The sequence below is a fragment of the Drosophila persimilis genome, unplaced genomic scaffold, assembly GCF_003286085.1.
Source record: "Drosophila persimilis strain 14011-0111.01,24,50 unplaced genomic scaffold, DperRS2 tig00000863-arrow-arrow-pilon, whole genome shotgun sequence".
Classification (NCBI taxonomy): Eukaryota; Metazoa; Arthropoda; class Insecta; order Diptera; family Drosophilidae; genus Drosophila; species Drosophila persimilis.
Window position 1 is genome coordinate 138342 of NW_020825364.1, and position 22222 is coordinate 160563.

A 22222-nucleotide genomic window follows, 5' to 3' on the forward strand; every position below is an offset into this window, starting at 1 on the left:
TTCGTTTAAGTTTGTGTTAATTTTTTATTTCGTTTCGAGAAAAAAAAAAAAAAAACAAAAACCAGGGGGAACGTGTGATAATAATGTAACTTCGGGTCGTTCGTTCGCGTCGCGTTAAACTCAAACTAAAACTAAACAGCAAAAAAGTCTAAAAAATAAGGGACTTTCGCCCCCGAGTCCCAAATAATAATGAAAAAAATACTTGAAAACTATTAATAATAATACAAAATAAACCAATTGCAAAACTAAATGAAACTAAAAATCGTGATTTCGTTGTACCTTAAACCGGATTCATCGCGGAATCCGGTCGCGTTCGCGTGCGTTTGTATCTCTCTCGGGTGATCTTAGTGATTAGCGTTTAAGCAGTAACTAAAATAAAACAAAAACAAAAACAAAATAGGAATCAACACACACACACACATTGAATACACACACACACACACATTCATAAACATACATATATACATATGAATATAATATATTTATAAAGAAAAATATGCAGCATAGGATTTTGTTCTATGATTTTTCACCACGAAATGTGTTAGGTCAAAAATTAGGACAAGAAAATTCAACAACTACAAATAAGAACAAAAGAACAGAACAGAGAATGGAGTTCAGAATCAAAGAAAGGATAATTTTTTGCAGATCCTAATAAGGGTCGTAAATCGCATGTTTGTTTTCTCAATTACAAAATGTACGTGTATTACAAAATTCAGCTGCGGTTAAGAAAAAAAATTGGAATTTCCGACTTAAATAGATTTTGTTTTTACTCTATTGCCCCCACCTCTCTAATAATAGATCTGATCTGCAACATTTCTAAGTAAATTAAAGTACACATAAATATACATATATACTGGATATATGATCCGATCCGATGCCCTCTATACACATGTTGCAAATATTCGGAAAAACTGGAAAGAAGTCCTCTTTCTGGTTTTTCAAAATATTTGCTATACTGTAAACTCCATTTAATGATTCGTCGATAACTGAGAAACTATATATACTATATCTGAATAAATATGTATGTATAACATTACCATCAACAAAAAGATACAATGTTTTACTCCGGCCTCGAGGGCGTGCCCTGCTTCCCTTGCTCGGAGATTTCTGATTGCTCGTGAATGAAACAATGAAATGCATGCCGTGCACCCGAGAAGGCTAAAAAAAAGTACACACGGTCCACAAAGAACGGAAATCAATGCTACTCACAATTTTATAGATACAAGAAAACTATGCAGAATCATAGAGAAAAGACTGCCGAATCGATGGATCAGATCGGATACATTTTATAGCCAGAAGCCAGGAACAAATGAAATTTTTTTGTGGCTACTCTACGCAATCCTCACTCAATATATCTTTTTCCTTCTCTCTCCCTCTCACACACACTATTCCTCGTGCAGTGTGCACGGTCTGGCGTAGGGGAGCGAGACAAAACGGCTGGTGTTGGTGTGAGAAATGAAAGAGAGAGAGACAGATATAGAAAAATTTGAGTAAAATAGGCGAAGAAACTTTTCAAACACGATTTATATTTAACTGAATGCAGTCTGAACTTCCGTCTTTACTAGAAGAAACCAAATACCGATTTCAGTGGGTTTAAAAATGATTAAAATAGGAAATAGGTGCCGCTGTGGACGCACTACATGCAGCAGATATTCGATACTCATACTCAGACTGTCCTGATGTCGTAGCTGGGACTGTTGTACGTCCATCTGCAAGCACGCCGAAAGATATCCACTTCGGGGGCACAGAAGAAGTCACCTTGGACTTCATTTTCATTAGCTTTGTTCTTCTCCAGGGTATACTTATAGCTTGCATAGCCCTATAGCCTTTTGATTTCGGGCACAAGTGTAGGCTCACAAGGCTCGTTCCCGCTCTTTTTCAGCTTTTTCTGCTCCGAAATTCAAAAAGCATGCCGCGTTGCTGTTTTAATTGGATATTTAATGATTCTAATATTTATTTAGTTGATTTCAAAGGCAAAATACAAGTTCAAAAGAGAGAGAGAGAGAGAGCTATGGCGAAGATTGTAGATTACCAGGGGGAAGGCTAGCGAAGAGAATGAGAGCGTAAGCTGTTCATTCGGCTCTGTATGCGTTCCACAATCTTTGGTGGTGCTCTCTCAAAGAATTGAAAATTACAAAGGAATTAACATATATGTATAAGTTCTGATAAAAATTGGCACAAAGAAAGAGCTTAGAATCTACATTGCTTATACGACTGGCAGATGTGCTGAGGTTCCACGTAACTGCAGGAGCCCCAGGCCCTACGTTTGCCTGTCGATTGTGTTTGTTCGTTTTGGTAATTTGTTCGTTTCGTTGTCCATCGATTGCGTGTTTCGTCAACTTTCACTCCATTGTCCATTGGGCATAGTTTCTTATTTTATAGAATCCAAAATCGTTTGTCCTTTTAGCATTTTGCGAGGGTCCTTCACTAGGGTCTCTTCCACTGCTCACTCTCTTTGTTCCTCTAGTTGAGAGGACAGTGGCCCTGCCAAATGTCGCCAGCGATCATGTTCGGCGTAATTCGAATCGCTTTCTTGTTGATTTCCACGTTGCTGATGCATCCCTTGAAGGTCTTCTTCGTCTTGATGCCCGGCGCCTTCTGGAAGGCATGGTGTCCGCCCATGAACAAGGGACGATTCGTCTTGGTCAGGGCAGAGGACTCGTTGCCCACTGCCGGATTGGAGCTGACAAAGTCCACGGCTATGTTGATGACAAACTTCGATTTGATGGCCTGCACGTGGCGTGTCTTGCCATCGCAGAAGCTCTCGTTGGCGGGCAGCGTGAAATTGGTCACGAGAGTGCTCTTTGCATCCGATTTGACGGTGAAGAAGAGTTCGTTGTCCACCAGCTCAAGAATGGCGTAGGAGTTCTTGCCGTGCACCGAAAAGACCAGACCGTTCGGCTCTCGGGGACGGAAATCAAAGCTGATGGCCATCTCGGCGCCAACGGTGAAGCGCTCGAAGAGCTTCACGTACGGCGGCGTTGTTTGGTTGGAGCTGCTGTGGAAGAACACTCCCCGCTCCACCTGCTCGGAGCATGGCACCACCGAGTACTTTGTGGGCTCCGTCTCCAGGGCCACGCCATCGAACTTGATGTCCGTCAGGCAGCCATTGAAGTACGAAGTGTTGCCCCCAAAGTACGTGTGTCGCCTCAGCTCCGACTCCACAAACTTCGTTATGCCGCCCACAAAAATGGGCATCTCGACGGAGAACACAGGGGGGCTGCGCTCCTGGCTAACCTCCACCGAGCCCGGCTGCATCGTCTGATCGATGATCAGGCTCACCCGTGGAGCAGTGCGCACAATCTCCACCGTGTGCCACTTGCCGTCGTTCAGCTCCGCCTCGCTGGTAATGTTCGCCGTCAAGCCAGCGCCCACTCTCAGCTGATAGGTCACCCGCCCATCCAGCAGATACACTGCTACAAAGTCATCCTTCTGCTTGCTGCTCGCATAGAACAGGAGTCCATTCGGATGCTCTGTGCGGAAGGAGATGCTCACATCGTGATGGCTCTTCAGTTTCACCGGCAGGGAGTTGATCTCCAGCCGCTGTTCCCTTAGCGAGTAGAAGCGATAGCCAGCCGTCTCGAAATCCACATCATAGTTGGGTTCCACTGGGAGTTTGCAGCGCTTGTCGCTCGGTTGATTCATCTTCGGTGTGGGTCGAGTGGTCAGTGTTTTCTGTGGCACTATTTCTGCTGCTTCTGCTGGTGTCGGCCGGACCGTTGTGCTAGTGATTGTGGCAGGAGTAGTAGTTGTGGTGGTGGTCGTGGTCGTGGTAGTGCTCGTCGTGGTTGGGGCCGATGTGGCCAGGGGCTTGTGTGTCGTTATCCTGCCCGGCGATGGCGGTTCCAGCTCATTGGCGCCACTTGGATAGTAGTTGGGCAGCAGATCCGGCTCGTAGGCTGCCAGGAAGGACACAAAACAACACACATGAATATCGTAAGGGATCAGCATCAATCAGCGTCAATCAGCTCAAGCACTTACCTAGTATATCGGGTGGACAGCCATTGATGTTGCCATTCTTCTTCTCCGCACTGTTGGCAAAATTAATGATCTCGTCGTTGACGGTGACATCGCTGATGCAGCCCACGAAGTACGCCAGTGTCGAGAGGGCACCCCTCGGGGTTTGGTAGTTGTCTGGGAGACCCCCGAAGAATATATCACCCGCCTCGATCTGCAGGGGCTCTGGGGAGCCCAGTCTGAAGGAAAAAAGCACAGATTAGATTTCAACGAAGCAGAGATTTCCACCAGAGATAACCTACCGTTCCTCCTCTTCATCATCCACTGAGAGACGCAGCTCCCCGGCATTATGCTGCACTGTGACCACGTGATCTTCGCCGTCGTTGAAGGGCCGCTGATCGATGACCAGTTCGCTGCCTTGGCTCCTCAGCTTCAGATAGCCATCGTCCAGCGTGAGGCCAATGGCAGAGCTCTGGTCATTGTTTGTGGCGTAGAAGAGGATGCCCTTCGGCTGGAGGGTCTTGAAGCGCAGATTCAAATGCAGATTATTGTCGGACGAGATGTTGTGGGAGCGCAGGAACCCATACTCGTTCGGGGCAAAGGACAGGACAGTGGAGAACCGCTCGGGACAGCCCTCCTCCACGCCCGTGCCATTCACGTACTCCGTGAGATCCACCACAATGCCGGAGATGATCACATCATCGATGCAGCCATCAAAGTTTTGCCGGACAATCTCCGAGTTGTTGAATCGTCGCGGATATCCACCGAAGTACATGCGCCGCAGCTTCGGCAGCTCCTCGTCGGCCTCCGCGGGCGCTGTCTCATGGAATAGCAGGATATCGTCGACTTTGAGCAGGCCCGTGCGCCCGTCCCGCCCAGCCTCCACGGTGTGCCACTTGTTGTCGTTGTAGCGATTGCTGCTGCCCGAGGAGACGCCGCCGTTGCCGAGCTTAATGTTGAAGAAGACGGCCCCGTCCACCAGCTCAATGGACATGTAGTGCTTGTCGCGGCCGTAGAAGAAGAGCAGCCCGTTGCTGCTGTCCTTGTCGGCCTTGAAGTTGAATTTGATGGTCGATCGGCTCTTGAAGTTGTACGTGGCATTCAGTTGGACGAATCCCTTGCCCTTGAAGCGCAGCCCCGTCACCGGTTTCTTCTTCTCGAGCAGGACATCCCGCTCGCGAACTCCCTCGGCATTATCCTCGCCGTAGACAAAGTTCCAGAGGCCCACGTTCTCGTCACCGATGCGCAGATCCTCGATGTCGCCATTGAAGTAGTTGGCGGTGATGTCCTCGGGCGCCGCAAAGTCTGGGGCAGCCGGATAGCCGCCCACGAACAGGCGACTATTGCGGTCCACATGCAGTATGTTCTGGGATCCCTCCAGCTGCTTGGGATCGCTCTGGTGCTCCACAACCTCGCCGTTCGGCAGCTGTTCGCGAATCGTTAGCTTCGCCACGGAGCCCACGCGATCGACCACGGCCTGGTACCACTTCCCATCCGACACGTACTTGTCGTTGGTGATGCGCTGCGGTCCGTTGCCCAGATCGATGGTGAGTATCGGGTAGCCATTGACAATCTCCACGGCCACAAAGTCCTTGTTCTTCTGCGCCGTGGCGTTGTCGTTGCCCAGGAAGAACAGGAAGCCCGACTTTTCGTTGGTGCGGAAGAAGGTCGACAGATTCGTGCGAGTGGCCAGGAGCTTGGCCTTCTCGGGGGTCTTCAGCTCTAGGACGGTGCTCGGGCGGAACTTGACGCCCACCTTGATGTTGTTGGCCATCTGGCGGGCCGTCTCCACCTGCCGCTTGAGGTTCTCAATGTCCTGGCCGAGCTGCAGCGTTTGGGTGGCCACGCGCTGCTGCTGATCCTCCACGTCCTCCGCCAGCTCCACGAGCTTCGAGACGGACCCTTCGACATTATCCAGCTGATTGTTGGCCTGCGAGATGTCCTTGTTGGTCAAGTCCAGATCCCGATTGATGTTGTGCGCCTTCTCCAGCTCCTTGGGCGTCTGTGCGCTCACAGGCTCAAGGATTTCGAGGACATTCTTGAGGATCTCCAGGGCATCGCTGGCATTCGCATTCGAGCTCTTCCACATGTCCCGCTGCGCCGCCGCCGGCAGCTGGGCAATCAATATGTTGATGTCCTTCAGCTGCTGCTCCGTCGCATTGTTCCGCTGCGAGATCTGCTGCACCTTGCCCCCGGAGCTGTTCAGTCGCGGCTCCAGATCGTCCTGCACCTTCTGCAGGGATTGGCGTGCCTTCTGCAGGAGATCCGCCGACTCGGAGTACGCCTGGCCAGCCCGCTCTTCGATGCCGTCGGTGATCTGTGTGGCATTGCCCGCAGCGGTGATGGCATCCTGGCTGAACTGCTGGCCCGCATCCACGGCCTCCACAATGCCCGAGTAGGCGGTGGCTGCCTTGATGGCGGGCTCAGCGTGGGCCGTCATGTCCGTGTACTGTTCAGCCAGATCCTGGGCCTTGATGGCCAGCTCTGCGGCCCTCATCTCCGCCTGGGCCGTCAGCTGCTCCGCCTCCTGGTGCTGTTCGTCGCGCAAGGGCAGATCCTCGTCCACGTTCTTGTTGACGGACTTCAGCTCCTCGAGGGCATCGCGCAGGTTGTCCAGCTTCTGGCCAATCTGGTTGAGTGTGAGGTCCCCGTTGATGAGGTAGTTCCCGGCGTCCTGGATGTTCGTCTCCGCCTCCTGCTGCTGCTCCGAGACGGTGGCGAATTTGGAGTTGTCGAACGACTGCTTATTGACGACGTTCAGGCGCTCCACTTCCGCGGACTGCGTCTCCGATTGGTCGCTCCAGTTGAACAGATCCTCGAGCTTGTCGCTAAACTCCCCAATGTCGTTCTTCAGGGCATTCAAGCTCCTGTTCTGCTCCTTGATCGGTTGCACCAGGGCGTCCACCTCATCGTACAGCAGACGCGACTTCTCCAGCACCTGCTCGTTGGCCACCAACTGGATCTGGGTGTCGTTAATCTGTCCCAGGATATGCTGTGCCTGCTCCAGGGCCGCATCGATCTTCGTGCTGGCCGCTGTCTCGAGATTCTTGGACAGCGCCTCCACGGCAGCAATGGCCTCTCTGGCCTGGTCCGCACTCTTCAGTGCCTCGTCGTAGGCGCTGGTTATATTCCCCAAAGTGCTGCTCGACCTATCGCGTATGTCCAAGGCGTTCGCCAGCGTTTGATTCACTTGCTTTGCGTAGGACTTCGCGTCTGCCTCCAGATCGCTGTTCGACTTCTTCGATGGATTCAGGTCCACGCTGGTGGGATCCAAGGCCTTGATTTTCGGTGCCAGCTCATCCGCCAGACTGTCGTAGTAGTTGAGCTTTTGGCTGGTGAAGAAGGCGAGCGTCACGCTGCCAAAGTCCGCCAGGACACTGTCGATCTGGTAGCGCATTTTGTCGGTGACATCGAGGAGCGCGTGATGGCAATTGTTGCACTCCTGGCAGCCCTCGTCCTTGATGAGCACCCACCGATTGGGACACGCATCGCACCGATCGCCAATCACTCCTGGGAGGCACTGGCACTTGCCCGTGTTCGGATTGCAGCCGAAGCCCCGCGAATATCCCTGATTGCAGTTGCATGGGGTGCAGCCCTCCTTCTGGTACTTCCAGTGATCCACTGCACACCGATCGCACTGGCGGCCCGTCACGCCCGGCTTGCAGGCACAGTGTCCCGTGTGGGCGTCGCACTGCGTGGAGTTCGAGGCGGCGCCGCAGTCGCAGGCGCGGCACCCCAGGCCCGACTCGAAGCCGTAGTGATCGGCCTTGCAGCGATCGCAGCGCTCGCCGATGACGTTCTCGTGGCAGGTGCACTTTCCCACGAAGGGATCGCACTCGAGGGTGCCCAGATCGTCGCAGTCGCAGCTCTGGCAGTTCTTCAGCTTCACGGCGTCCCCGTAGAAGCCGGGCGCACACAGGTTGCAAGCGGCCCCAAACGTGTTGTTCAGGCAGCGCAGGCACTCGCCCGTGCGCGTGTCACAGGAGCCCTGATCCTCGGGATTGATGTTACCAGAGCAATCGCAGGGCTTGCACACATCGCCCACGTTCTCGGGATTCCCGTAGAAGCCATTCGCACAGGACTCGCAGCGGGGTCCCGTATAGCCGGGACGGCACTCGCAATGGATCTCATTGCCCGACTCGGAGATCTCGCAGCTGGTGGCAAAGTTGTTCGAATCGAAGGGCAGGGGACAGGCGCAGATCATGCAGTCGATGGGCGTGCCATTGGTGGCGTTCCCATAGTATCCCGACACGCAATCCTCGCAGTGCTCGCCCTGGGTGCCGTGCTGGCAGCCCGTGCAGATGCCCGTGGCACAGTCGCAGGTTTCCGAGTGGCCGTTGCACTCGCAGGGGATGCAGTAGCCGCCGTAGGGTCCGTTCGGGTCACGATAGTAGCCGGGCGCGCAGTCCTCGCACGAGTGGCCCACATATCCCGGCGGGCAGGAGCATCGCTCGACGGCCAGGAACTGATATTCCGCTGTGCCATCGGCATCCTCGTCCGCCAGCGACAGGTACACATCCGAGATGTGCGTGACGAGCGTCTGTTCCCAGTAGTTGGCCCGGATGTAGATGGCCTTCAGGTCGCGCAGAACCATCATAAAGTCCGCCCGGGAGACGGTCTTTCCGGCGTGCGTCTGGAAGTTCGACTCGACCATCTGCAGGCGATTGGTGAAGGGCATATTCCTGCTCGGCTGCTCGTAGCTTTGGTGCACCAAGACCTTATCCTTTCCCATCAGGATCACATCGGGTGCGACGATCGATTTGCCATCGAAGCCGGAGGTGAAGTGCAGCGTGTACGCCAGATCCCCGCCATAAGAGGAGATGTGACTGTTCTGGTTGAGGAGGTAGTCGAGGACCCCGAAGTACGCGGGACGCTCGTCGCTCACCTCGCGGGAGGTGAAGTCCGCCTGGAGCGTCGTCTCGTTCAGCTGCAGCTCCTCGGGGGTCACGGCCCAGAGCTCGAATTCGATTGTCTTGTTGTTGTGGTTGAACTCCGCCGTACTGATGGACACCTGACGCAGCAGACTGACATTGTAGACCCTCAGATAGGCGCTGTCGCAGCGCGAAGTCTTGCCGAAGCAGAAGCACGTGGTGCAGCCATCGGGATTGCTGTCCTGCAGATTGTACGTCCCGTCCACACACTGATCGCAGTCGCGTCCCACGACATTCTTCTTGCAGAAGCAGCTGCCGTCGATCTTGTCGCAGACCTCCAGCTCTGTGCCCGGCGTGTGGCACGAGCACTGGTCGCAGCGCGGGAACTGGTAGTAGCCATGGGCGCACACGTCGCAGGCCCGCCCCTCGATGTTGTCGCGGCACTCGCAGGTGCCGTTGAACATGTCGCACTGTGTGTTGCCATTGGCAATGCCCAGATAGTTGCAATTGCACTCCTCGCAGCCGATCACCTGATGGAAGCCGTACGTGTTCGGGGCGCACTTCTCGCACAGATCCCCGATCACATTCGGGGGGCACATGCACTCTCCTGTGGTCGGTTCGCACATGGCACTGGTGGGGCACTCGCAGGGCTTGCAGTCGGGGAAACCGTAGTAGCGGCTGCGGCAGGTGCCGCACTGCCTCTCAATCACATTCGGCTTGCACTGGCACTGCCCCCCAAACGGACGACACTCGAAGCTCGTGGATCCCGCATAATCGCAGTTGCAGGCCAATGCCCCGCTGTTGTAGTCCGCCGTCACCGAGAACACGGCCTTCTTGCAGAACTCGCTGGCGTTGTGCGTGATGTGGAAGTCGTCGTGGCCGCAGTTCTTGATGAATTCCTTTGTCTGGTCGAAGGTTTCCTCCACCAAGAGATCCTCGTTGTACTGCTTGAGCGGCACCACGACCAGATAGTCCAGCCAAACGCCTTGCGGACGATCGTTCTGTAACGGGTTTCAGTGGCGTTCAAAAAAGAGCACTTTCCGGCGAGGAAGAAGGCACTTCTTACCGTAATTGTGAAATGGAACTCATCGTCAATGTCGAACCAGTCGTATTCCCCGCCAGGACGGATCACGCCTCGGCAGCCGGAGCTCGAGGGACAGTGCTGGATGTCGAAGTGTCCATCGTATTGGTTTTTGGCTGCCGTTAAGGTGAAGTAAACCTGATATTTGGGGTTATCCGGTTGGTAGTACTTCACCAGAATAACATATCGGTCAGGCTCGGCGACCTTCGAACTGTGGGAGCATCATTAGAATATTATTTATCTAGCTTCTAGAATTATACATAGAATATCCCCAATAAACATAGCCTGAAGCCAGCTATCGATGGCACTATCGCACGCGCCCCACATAGATCGATAGGCGGGCCAATCGATTTCAAAGCGGAATTCAAACAGAAAGAGTTCAAGTAGCAGTAAAAACCCCCCTCAAAACCCATTAAATATATGCATTCCTGCAAGGAAGAGACGAATATCTGTTGATTAGAGGTGCACTTACTCTATCACAATGGTTCCCTCCTGATTGCTGTCCAAGTGCACGAGCTTAACGCGTTCATCGAGCACCGCGTACGGGGGCTTGTTCGTGGCAATGCGATCCTCATGGTCCGTTTCGAATTCAATCTTCTTGGAATCTGGCACGGACACAAACTTGGGCGTTGAGCACTGCTGGTTGTGGATCACGCAGACGGGACTGGGGTTGATGTAATCAATGGACCATTGCTCTACAGGAATGGCCGTGACCGAAATGATGGGCACGCGATATTCATCCGAGATATCGGCCTGAAACGGGCGCGGGAGTTATGGGTGCATTTCTGCGGACAGATTAAGTGTTAAGTGGCACTCACATAGATGGTTACTGGCTGCAGATCCTCCTTGCTGATGTAGAAGCTCTTCTCCAGGCCATCGTCGTTCACCGAAGTGCGGCAGACCGTGGAATACAGGCAGGGATACAGGAGCACAGACGTCTCCGAGTCCGGATCGTTCTTCAGTCGCAGATTCACGTAGTACGTGTTCGTGAAGTTCCTGTGGCTGATGTAATCAATCACGAAGATGTAGCGCCCGCTATGTGGCACATCCACGATGTAATTGAGCTCTGGCTGGGATCGGCTGAGCACTGGCACATCTCCCACATGGCTCACGATCTGCAGATGCTCTGGGTCGCTGTACACTTCGGCGGGCTTGGCCGCCTTGCCATTGGATCCGATGAGGAAAGGCACGCTCGCGGGCTCAAAGACCTCCACGGAGGCGTACTTGTAGTGGCGGCACAGCTCCATGTTGCCCAGTTCGCAGGGATTCGAGATCTGTCGCGTGAGAATGGAGGCCTCGTAGTAGGCAGCGGGCAGGAGCACAAAGTAGTCGAGCATCACATTCTTGCTGGCTTTCGTGGTGAAGACGTAGCGTGGGCCGGGATCCAGCACAATGGCAGAAGGCTTGAGGCCCTTGGGTCCGGATACGGTGACAAATTGCGGCTGCTTTGTCGGTTGCAGGAGGACCTTCACGCTGTGAAAAAGATGCGAAATTACAGATATTACAGGATATTTCCCCATAGAGGTCTTTCTGATGCCTTACTTCTGATCCACTTCCTGGGGATTGTCCGACTGTATGAGTATGGTGGCTGTCACGTTCTCATCGTTGGGATTCACATAGCGCAGGACGATGCGGTACAGAGAGGACTTGAACACCGTCAGCTCGTTGCGGACTTCGTTCTGTATCGTGTTGAACACCACGTAGCCCTTGCTGCTGAATCCCGGGAACTTCTGTTCATCGTAATCGTAGCGCACTTGGGTGCCCGATGGCAGGGCCCCGTCCTCGTACTCGTACTGGAACTGGTGGAGCGTCGGGAAGTAGTGTGTGGTCAGGGGCTGGGTGCAGGCGCGGCCCGTGACTCGGGGATGGCACTTGCACTGGCCGCTCGTCTTGTCGCAGACACTGGCCCACGAGCCACCCACATCGCACTGGCAGTCCTTGCAGCCAAACAGCGAGGAGCTGTCCAGGTCGAAGGTGCCATCGCGGCACTCCTTGCAGCGCCGTCCCTGGGTGTGGGGCTTGCACGGGCATTGGCCGGACTTTGAGGCGCACGTATCCAGTCCGGAGATGGTGCCGTCTGTCCAGCAATCGCAGTTCTCGCAGCCGTCGGGATTGCTGATGTTCAGATTCCAGTACAGGGGCTTGCACTCGTCGCAGATGCGTCCGGAGACGCGCTCCTTGCACTTGCAGAGCTCTCCCACGGGCACCGATCCGCAGCCAGCGAATTTGTCTATCACGCCCGCAGGGTCACAGTTGCAGTCCTCGCAGCTGGGGAAGTTGTAGAAGCTCTCCTTGCACGAGTCGCACTGACGGCCATCAAAGTTCGGCTGGCAGAGGCACTGGCCATCGGCATTGCACGTGACGCCCTGGGAGCCATGCGAGTCGCAATGGCAGGCTGAAAACGAAGACCCTCCCACATTAGAACCGCCTCTAGCCATACCTGCACGCCCGTCAAAACTCACGCAAACAATCCGGATAGCTGTAGTATCCGGCACTGCAGAGGGTGCACTGCTTCCCAGCAAAGTTATTCAAGCAGTTGCATTTGCCCGTGTTGTCGCAGGTGATGGCAGAGCTGCCGGTGCTCGAGCAGTTGCAGGGCTTGCAGTCGGGATAATTGTAGAAGCCGGGCAGGCACTGGTCGCACCTGGGACCGCCAAAGCCCTCGCGACAGATGCACTGTCCCGACTGCTTGTTGCATATCTCCGATTCGGTGCCCTGATTGTCGCAATCGCAGTCTGAATAGAGAACAAGAAACAGTGCATCATGGACATGCAACGGATAGAAGCTTCGCTTCCGCGGAAGCCCTACTCACACGAGCAGGCGGGATAGTTGTAGTATCCGTGCTTGCATCTCTCGCAGTTATCGCCCCCAAAGTTGGTCAAGCACTTGCACTCGCCGGTGGTCACATTGCAGTCGTTCGTGATGGATCCAATCTGATTGCACTCGCAGGCCTTGCACTCGGGAAACCCGTAGTAGCCCTCGGCGCACTGCTTGCAGTAGGAGCCCGCGAAGTTGATCTTGCAGGGGCACTGCTGTCCGCTCTCCGCCTCGCAGTGATAGCCGTTCGTTCCGTTCAGATTGCACTCGCACTCGCGACAGTTCGGATAGCCGTAGTAGCCGTAGGCGCAGGAATCGCAGTTGGGCGGCTGGAAGGCGGCGCGGCACTCGCAGTTTCCGGTCTCCTCCTCGCAGTGGCCCGTCGAGTAGAAGAAGTCGCACTGGCAGGCTGTGGAGAACGAGAGAGAGAGCGAAAATCAAAAGACCATTCATGGGGTTGCATTCGTCGTCGTCGTCCTCGTCGTCGTCGCCCCACTTACGACTGCAGACGTCCGTGTCGTTCCAGTGCTTGCCCTTGGGTCGGTAGTACTTTGGCTTGCATTTGTTGCAGTTGATGCCGACGGTATTGTGCTGACAGTTCTGGCACACGCCACCGCCATCGTAGTGGCCGTGGATGTCCAACGACAGACCCTTCCGGTTCACATCCTCGTCGTATTTGCATTCCGTGCTGTGGCCGTGGCAATTGCAGGCTAACCAAACGAAAGGGAAAGGGGAAGGGGGAATCATTAATCATTCATTCAGACCACACATCGTGTGTACTTACGCTCGCAATTGAAGGGTCGCGCATTGGTGTTCTGGCGCCACTTCTTCTGCTCGAAGCCGGGACAACATTCGTTGCACTGGATGCCGCAGGTGTGATGCTGGCAGCGGCAGGCGAGTATTCGCACCGCACTCTTCGGGTCCTTCACGTCGCAGGTGTCCGCATGGCCGTTGCACATGCAGCGCCCACCGATGGAGATGTCCTTGATCGAATAGAAGTAGCGACGCGTCACCGTGGGGTCCTGCCGCGCGACGGACATCAAGTGTCCGAGCAGATTCTTGGTGCGCAGCAGACGTATCCTCACATTCGTGGCGCGGGTCCACTCCTGCAGCACCGACGAATTAAAGTAGTTCGTGCTGCTCGGACGCTCGTTCAGCAGCATCACGGGAATCTCTCCGTTCTCCAGCGGCACAATCTTCGAGTACTCCGTGGTGCAGATGACATCGTCGTCGCGCGAGATCGGCTTGTACGTGTCCTTGCCGAAGTACGTCTCGCAATCGGCGGGCGTGTCCGAGAAATGCTGCCATGGCGTCCAGGTCTTGCCGTAATCCACCGACTTCTCCAGCGTCCAGAGACCAGGACGTGGCGAGTTTCCCATGCGAATGAATAGGTAGGCGACATGGAATTCCTGCAAGGAACGGGCACGAGCAAGGGGAAGCAAACAAATTCATTGAAATTTATCATTCAGATACATTCGTATGTGTCTCACAGATACAGATAGAGGCCACTGGTAGCTTGGGAGCATGAGATCACTGGGGAGGAACTCCAAACATTCGGTCTCTGGCGTTTATTTGGTTTTCTTTGGGCCTTTATTTGCTTTTCAATTTGGTTTCAATTGAAAAGGGAGACCGAAAAACATACAAACGGATCTCAGACACACACGCATGCATGTACACACATACACACATACATATGTACATATGTTCTTTGATTTGTTTAGATTTCTGATATTCTCTGATGGCAGTTCATTGAAATGCTTGCCTGAGTGCAGAGAGATCTTCGCCACAGCATAATTACGCCTCACGCCACATGTTCGCCCCTAAACGAAGCTCCAAATCAACCGAAAAAGCCCAGTCAGCTAAATATAAACCATGTACAATATATGTATGTATGTAGCTACAGACATGGCATTCTCTGGTTGGGGAAACTGCACAGAAGTGCCAAATGCATTCTCGCAAATGAATGCCTGCCCCGCAACGGAAGATGAGATCATGTTCTGGAGCAATTATTCTATGATGAGAGATGATGGAAGAAAACCCTTGCCTTGCCCCCACATGTCTACATGCGTATCGTATCCCACTTCCGCTGCCACATGGATTTGACCTCAGGGAACACTACATATACAGACTATATATACGAGTACATTTGAGACATTTCTTTCAAGAAGATAAGCCGCTGTATGTAGCTTCTAGCAGGCTGCTAGTCGCTGCCCCGGCGATAAGCAGACTTCTTTCTGGTGCTCCCAATTCTCGTTCTCGAGTGTCGCAGCATGCTGCGGATTCCATGCTGGATTCCATGCCCATGTGCTTATCGCCTCAGAAACAAAAACACAAAAACACAAAAAAGAGTCAATGCTCTAAGCGAACAGAAGCGAGCAACATGTAAGCCGAGACTCCCTTCATTCATTCAAATGAACGAGTAAATATCTCTATCTCTGCTCTGCTCTATATACACACATATGTACATATATGTACGAGTATATATGTACTATATAGAAAACTATACTCCGCTGATAACCCCACGAAAAAACTCCCTAGCTCCAGAACATCCAGACATCAGCAAAACATTTCAATGGGGTTCGGACTCTTTTGCTTTTAGGCGATTTCTGCTGTCGTGTGTCGAAGTGGAAACCCATTAAAAATTGTTTTCGAAATTTTACGAGACAAGAGCCAACACACGTTTCAAAGAGGAACCTGAAACCCCGAAAAACAAGTTGCATTCTCCCTCTCTGCCTCTGCCTCTGCCTCTGTCGCTCTCTCTCGCTGTCCTTTCTTTTGTGCGTTTTCTTCTGGTGGTGCTGCCATTGGCCTTACCTGTTCAAAATTGATGGTCAAATCGACTTCATTGTATTTCATGCCTCGGGACAGGGGCGGACTCTGCCACCAGGCCTCGGTGCCATCGATGGCGTTCTCTGGCGGATGATTTTTGTCCGGCACATTCGGATCACACACATCGCAGACCTGCAGGAATGGCAAAGATCAAAGACACACATGTTAGAAAAATCCACAGAGTTCCAGTTCCAGAGTATTTTTAGAGTCCAACGTGCAACACATGGGGCACACACACGATCTTGTATGTATACCCATGAAAAAAAAACCATTCTTTTTTTTTTGTGTGTTGGGGCGTTGGTGGCGCTGTCCCTTGTCGTACCTGTCCTTGGATGACCGAGTAATCAATGTGATCATTTTCCGTATTGGCGCCCACCAGCTTGCAGTAGAGCTCGGGTCCATCGGTGTCCTCGCCGCATGTGGCAGTGGCAAAGATCTTGCGGCCCGTGGCCAAGTTGAAGTACGGAGGCGTTAGCTCCGCCTGGCACTGGGCTATTGCTAGCAGGAGGCACAGGGCCACACCCACAGGCACTGGTAGCCCCATTCTTGGGCTGGCGATAAGGAGAATCCTTTCCAAAGACCCTGCTTCCGGTTTCACTATTGTCTTGTCGATTTTCACTTTCTTATCTTTTGGTTCGGTTTTCGGTTCGTTTTATTTTGGTATTTCTTTTAGAGAGCCCATCCAACCGCACTGGATGGCTCCTCGCGAGCAAGTGATGTCACTGCAGCGAGAAGTTTTCCTCGAGACCGACCCCAGATCCGATCCGATCCGTTCCCAGAAGAAACCTTAATCTCTCGCACGAGTCGCGGGGTCTCTTCGTGTCCGATTCGATCCGACCCGATTGTCTCTCGTTCGTCTTCGGCTGGCTCCCCCTTGGAGCATGAAGTAATCTGTTCTTTCAGCCTTTGTTGTGCTCTCACCGTTTATTGTTTACTTTTGTTTGTCTGCTCTCTCTCTCTCTCTCTCTTTGCTGTATGCTTCGTTTTTCGCCGGCCGGCTGGCTGGCTGCTCGGAGACGAAACGGAATCGAAGCCAAACAAATGGAAAAAACTGGTTTTTTGCTCTGAGGAAATGCATGGAATCGAATCGAATCGATCTGGTGCGTCGTCTCTGTCTGCTGGTGAATGGATGTTACTATTTGGAGTTTTTTGCTCTCTGCATTTGAATGCTCTACCATGGGGCAGGGTGATTTTGTGATGCCGTTTGAAACGGCAACAAATTGTGGCTTTCCAATCCATTGAGCTCACCTTTGAGCTGTTTGTCCAAGCGATTCGTGGACAGTGTATGTGTACCTGCAATTAAAGCTATATTTAAAGGAAGAGTTGTGGCAGAATCTGACACTCACGCCACTTGTAGTCAGGTAATGGGGTATCTATGGATTCCATCCTGGTGGCAGAGCCTCTGCCAAGAGGCTGCGGCGCTTCTTCTCTGAGTCCGAAGGCGCATAGATGGCGTCCTCGCAGCCGGGAGGGCCATGCCTAGAAAGATTCTTTATGAGTATCAGTTTTAACAAGAAAACAACGTTTAGGAAGCTCCACTAATTATGAGCAACAATCCATCGTCAAACAGCGGCTACCAAAGGGGGATGCGTGCCTCTGCCGTGGTTAGTAAATGTCCCACCGCGCTTCATCGTCCAATAAAATGCCAAAAACTAGTAGAGTCCACTAGACCGATGACAACTGCTGTTAGTTAATCCAACGGTACAAGATATGCTGCTTAATTTCAACATAATTATTGTTAATTAGTCTGGAATTGACTAATTTTGGCGCGAAAACTTCTTGTTCGCGGTATTTTTGTTTTTTGTAAACAACAGACATGTAAGTCGATAGCATATCGAGAGCAGTTCCTATTAGCATCGCATAGAAGTTGCCGATGTTTCCCCCCACCCCTGACCGAAATGTGCAAGCATCGATTGCTCAATCAGCCTTATCGATACTGATCGTCCATCACTTTCACTGAAAAATGGCGGCAAGTGCACCGGCGCGGCGGGAATTTCGGGCCCGCGATCGTAATAAGAAAAGTGCGTGCAAATAATTCAATGTTCAATGTTTTGTCGCGTTTATAATCGTGGTGTTGTGCCAGAAAAGTGTAATTGCGAAATAGTCTAGCGGAATGGGCCCCGCCTAGGCTATGCTGCCAGTGCAACAAGTGTGTGTTTTGTGTAAAAGAAGTCCGCAGGGGACTTGGAAGTTGCGTAAATATTTTAATATTTTCTTTAGTTCTTCATAAGTAAAAGTGATCTAGTGAAAGTGAAATAGGCTAGGGGAATGGGCCCCCGCTAGTCTATGATCCCGTTATAGTGCTGGTGTCGGTGTGTGTGAAGTGCGAAAATAAATGAAAATGTCTCGTTTTTTTTTTTAATTTATAATGAATGATGCAGAGAAAGTTATAATTAAAAGTAAGCTCGAGTCGATTTTATTTTTTGCTTTCCAGAAGTGTTATACCTTTTTTTTGTTTTTGTGCCTTACCATTTACCAAAATGGCCACCCGCCATGCTCAGGTGCCGCTGGTGTGCAGGAAGGTGATGTATTAAAGCATCCCAAAACATGTCCAATCGTGTCCAAAACCAAATTCAATTCGCGTTCGTTTAGCCCGTCATCGCCAAAATCCGAAAATTTATTGCATTACCGTTAAAACCAGCGAAATGCAGAGGAAAAGCAGCGAGCAGCCGCCACTAATCTTGTGAAATAGCAGGCTCTACAGGTGTCAGTGCGCGCGTGTGTGTGTATGAAAGAAGTGCGCGAGTGAATTTTAAAGGTCTTTAAAAGGTCGCTAATTTCGCTGATAATATATCATCAAGTATAAACTCTAACTAAAACTAAATATTGCACGTGTTAGATCTTTTTTTTCGACTTGTTATTTATTGAATTTTCGCGTACCGCAATTCTCAGCACCGTTACAGCTGGTACATTAGTGTCAGTGCGTGTGTGTGTGTGTACAAAAGTGCGCGAAGAAATCGAAGGTGAAGTCGAAGCAAACGCAAACTCGTTCAAGCCTGTCCAAAAGCAGAAAATGCAGCCCACCATCGCCAAAATGTTGAAGTTTATTGCTATACCGATTAAAAAAAAGCCAAATGCAGAGGAAACCAGCCAGCAGCGGCTGCCGCGCGGCTGCAGCGCTGCCAGCATTTGAAAATCACGATCAGAACCAAGAAATTGCGCGAAATTCATGACCAAAGCGTCGGCAGCGCTGCCAGCGTCACTGCTGCCACTTGTTGACAGCATGGGCTCTTTTTTTGGTGGCAGCCAGCCTCTTGGCTGATCGGCTCGGGGGGCGATCGGATCGCAATGACAAAAATAATTGCATTGATAAAGACTGCCACTGCCGTGAGTGTCAGAGCGAGTTGTTTTCGGCCCCAATCGTCGGTCCGTCGGTCCGTCGGTTCGTCGGTCGTCTCTGCGGCTGGATTCAAACGAGTTCTTATGACGTAATTCGCCGCGACGTTTACCGTTTGTCTTGCTCGTTCCGCTGTTGTTGCTGTCGCTGCGCTTTATGCAATGCACGCAAATGAACATTGTCGGAAAAATAAATGGAAATATTCGGTTATATGAAAAACATTAGTGGTCGGAAAAAACCTCCGCGATTGCCACATCCAACAAGAAGTTCTTGATTTAGCCTGTCCCACACAGCCGTACAGGCCGTGCATGCCGCAGAGGCCGCACAGGCCGCTCAACCCACCCGGCACAGTGGGCCGAAATGAGGCTAAACGTCATGCCATGGCGGTAAGTGGTATTTTATTTCATTGAACTTTATTGCACACACCCTGCCCTTCCCTGTTTCCCTGTGTCCCCATAGCTTTCTCTGAACATTCGCGCCAGATTTGTTTCACTTTGCGATAACTTTGGGAGACGGGTTGGGAACTCTTGTAGCTCTTTACGGTTTACGGCCGTCAGGTGGCCTGACCTTTGCCATCTCATTCGCTCCACTGTGGCAGCGCTGCCGGCGCTGGCGCCGACCGTCGGCGTCGCCGTTCACTCGGACGCGTTTTCACTTATTCGCGATTGCATGTTCGGATCGGCGTTCAATTTGGTTCTTAATCTCGTCGCGTGTGGTGCATGGAGCCGCGGCGCAGCTGTTCTCCTCCGATCTCCTCCGCACTCCTCCGTTCTCTGCCATGGTGCTGCTGAAAGTGATCAAGTATCTAGTGGGTTAGTGAGAGTATTTGTTGGTGACTTTATCATCAACCGAATCATTGTTTTTTGTTTGTTTTCCATGTGTCCCCCCCACCCCCTGTTGTGCTCCTGTTGCTGGTTTTCCTGTTCCCTGCAGGCTGCGTGGCGCGTGTCTGCCAGGAGTTGTCCCAGAACATGACTTCCCTCAACAAAATGTTTAAATATCATTTGCTGGAGATCTCCTAGCGCCAGGAGACAGGACATGGAGAGCATACAAATGTAGATTGTGTGGAGATCCTTCGTTATTTTCTAATTTTTTAGTCTTAGAGTGGCTCAAGCAAGTCTTTTGTTATGGAATCCACAAATAAAAAACCAAAAAAACCAAAAAACCAATGCCACCCGCACTTTGGAAACTCGAACTCATTTCGGGGTATCGGCTCGGCAGTAGAATGGCAATTCGATGACCTTCAGAGGCACAAACCCCCCACCCAGTTCTTTTTTTGTCTTTCATTTCCAGTTAATTGTTTATTGCATTCATTCGAGTGGAACTCGAAAAACTGTTCCGAAGAATTACACGCTAGAGATAGACCAAATAGTGCCTGAGCTTTGGAGTTTCCCCACAAAGTCCCCAGAAAACCCAGAAACCCCAGAAATGACCAGCGTGAAACAGGTCTCTCCCTCTCCCCCTCTCCCTCTCTCCCTCCCTCCCTCTCTCTCCCTGAAATCTCGTTATGACTGATTGTACAAACAAAAGCGTAAGGCGGCAATCCAGCAGTATTTACAATTAAAGCCGGGCTAAAAAGGTGAAAAATAAATAAAACAGAAATCATGCAAAATTAATATTCGATCGCGTCGTCTGTTGCGACGTCACACATAAGCATCTTAGCGGCCAGCAAAAACCATGGGTTTCATCAAATTAAGTAGCCAAAAAATCCCCGTTTTTGGATGTCAAGAGGAGGCGAGCGAGCGAGCGAGCGAGCGAGAGAGAGCGAGAGAGGGAGAAAAGAGGGGCTTGGTCGAGACGGAATAGAGACGTCATTCCCGCAGAGAGAGACTATTCATTCATTCATTAATCATTCAGAGATGATTGATGCCTGTTTTAATTTTAGCCAATTCTCTTGCCAACAACAGCGTGTATTTGTATCTTTATCTCTGAAACGCTCACACAAGCAGAAGATGGGTCAAAAGATGGTCGCAACAAAGACGTCACAGAATTGATGGCATGTGCCCAAATGTATCTTGTATCTACCACACATTTGCATGGCATACACATATTCCTATGGCACAGTATCTCCATGACATGCAGACGTCATAGATTTTTGATTAGGACTTAATTTTTGGAACTTTTCGACACACATTCGATTTGGGAGATTCACGTGATTTTAGTCTCAAACGGCTACGTCATGGAATTTTGGTGGTGGCATTTGTGTGTGGGTTCAGATTCAGATACTTTAGTTCAGCAGATACAGATATGTATCTTGTTTAGCATTTGGATTCACGAGACTTGGGGTTGAAACCAAAAAAACCTAGAAAAATCATACGTATCTGTATCTGTATTTGTATCTGTATTTGTATCTGTATTTGTATTTGTATTTGTATCTGTATCTGTACTTGGCCTTGGCCTTTGACCTGCTGGATATTTCCATTCAATATTGTATACCTAGACGAAGATTATTTTTATTTATACGTTTATACAGAAGATATATCTAAGATTTTGTCATTTCTGGCACGATTCACGAGATATGTATGTGGGGTCCTTGGGACTACTGGTCCTTGACGAAGGACCTGCCAAAGTTCATGACGCTGCTTACGAATGTCAGCATCGATGTGATCATCGAGTGGGCGTGCTTGGAGCTCTCCGTGGTGTCGCCAGGGGCCCCGGAGCCCCCTCGGTCGTTGTTTCTTTTGACCTTGACCCTGGGGGAGGAGGAGGCCTTGCTCCTCTTCGGTTTTCCCGACGGCATTTCGGCGCTGCCGAAGAGGCGGTCGAGTCGCGGGAAGACCAGCCTTCGGCTGCCCCACTCGCCGCTGACTTCGTTGAGACGGTCGTCGTCCTCGTCGCTGAGCTCCTCGCGGTACGGCAGGGAATGGCCTTCGGGAGGGGAGGGAATTCGAGGATGAGAGGTGAGAGGATGAGAGGGTGTCTGCTGGAGGGTGTTTCCCCTGCACTTACTCGTGAGAATCGTGGCTCCGACGATGAGGAGTACCGCCAATGTCTTCGATGAGTGCATGTCGCTTGGTCTTTCACTTGGTTCTTGATAACGGAATGAATCGAATGGCCCAGCAGAGCGGAACTTTATAAAGAAGCGCCCCAGATTGATCTACGTGATGGAATGGACTGGACTGGAATGGAATGGAGTGGAGTGGAAAGCAGTGGAAAGCAGTGCGCACGTTTCACCGAACTATTGTCTCTTTTTATTATTCATATATTTAAATTTAAGTCCAAACACATAGCCATAACCATAATTAACACGAAATCTATGTAACCGGAAAAAAAAGAAGCAGAAAACATCCAAAGGTCCAAGAGTGTCTATGGATTCGCGATGCTGTTCGG

The 22222-nt window shown here is 51.4% G+C and overlaps 3 protein-coding genes across 3 annotated transcripts; 1 reads left to right on the top strand and 2 right to left on the bottom strand.

Moving 5' to 3' along the window:
- Window positions 1-1917: 1917 nt before the first annotated feature.
- On the bottom strand, window positions 1918-16241 carry LOC6599465 (laminin subunit alpha). Its single transcript, XM_002024578.2, has 13 exons — window positions 15878-16241; window positions 15541-15687; window positions 13511-14135; window positions 13227-13436; window positions 12722-13135; window positions 12372-12644; window positions 11452-12304; window positions 10728-11382; window positions 10382-10662; window positions 9895-10120; window positions 4260-9829; window positions 3982-4196; window positions 1918-3899 (listed from the first exon to the last, which is right to left on the bottom strand). Exons 1-13 carry the CDS (start codon window positions 16097-16099, stop codon window positions 2464-2466), a joined length of 11127 nt encoding a protein of 3708 aa, XP_002024614.2. The 5' UTR covers window positions 16100-16241; the 3' UTR covers window positions 1918-2463.
- A 3368-nt stretch (window positions 16242-19609) lies between these two features.
- On the top strand, window positions 19610-20051 carry LOC113566727. The gene is made up of 2 exons (XM_026993630.1): window positions 19610-19704; window positions 19826-20051. Exons 1-2 carry the CDS (start codon window positions 19671-19673, stop codon window positions 19912-19914), a joined length of 123 nt encoding a protein of 40 aa, XP_026849431.1. The 5' UTR covers window positions 19610-19670; the 3' UTR covers window positions 19915-20051.
- A 1274-nt stretch (window positions 20052-21325) lies between these two features.
- LOC6599466 lies at window positions 21326-21920 on the bottom strand. Its single transcript, XM_002024579.2, has 2 exons — window positions 21842-21920; window positions 21326-21760 (listed from the first exon to the last, which is right to left on the bottom strand). The coding sequence occupies exons 1-2, from the start codon at window positions 21897-21899 to the stop codon at window positions 21432-21434; spliced, it is 387 nt and encodes a 128-aa protein (XP_002024615.1). The 5' UTR covers window positions 21900-21920; the 3' UTR covers window positions 21326-21431.
- Window positions 21921-22222: the final 302 nt, after the last annotated feature.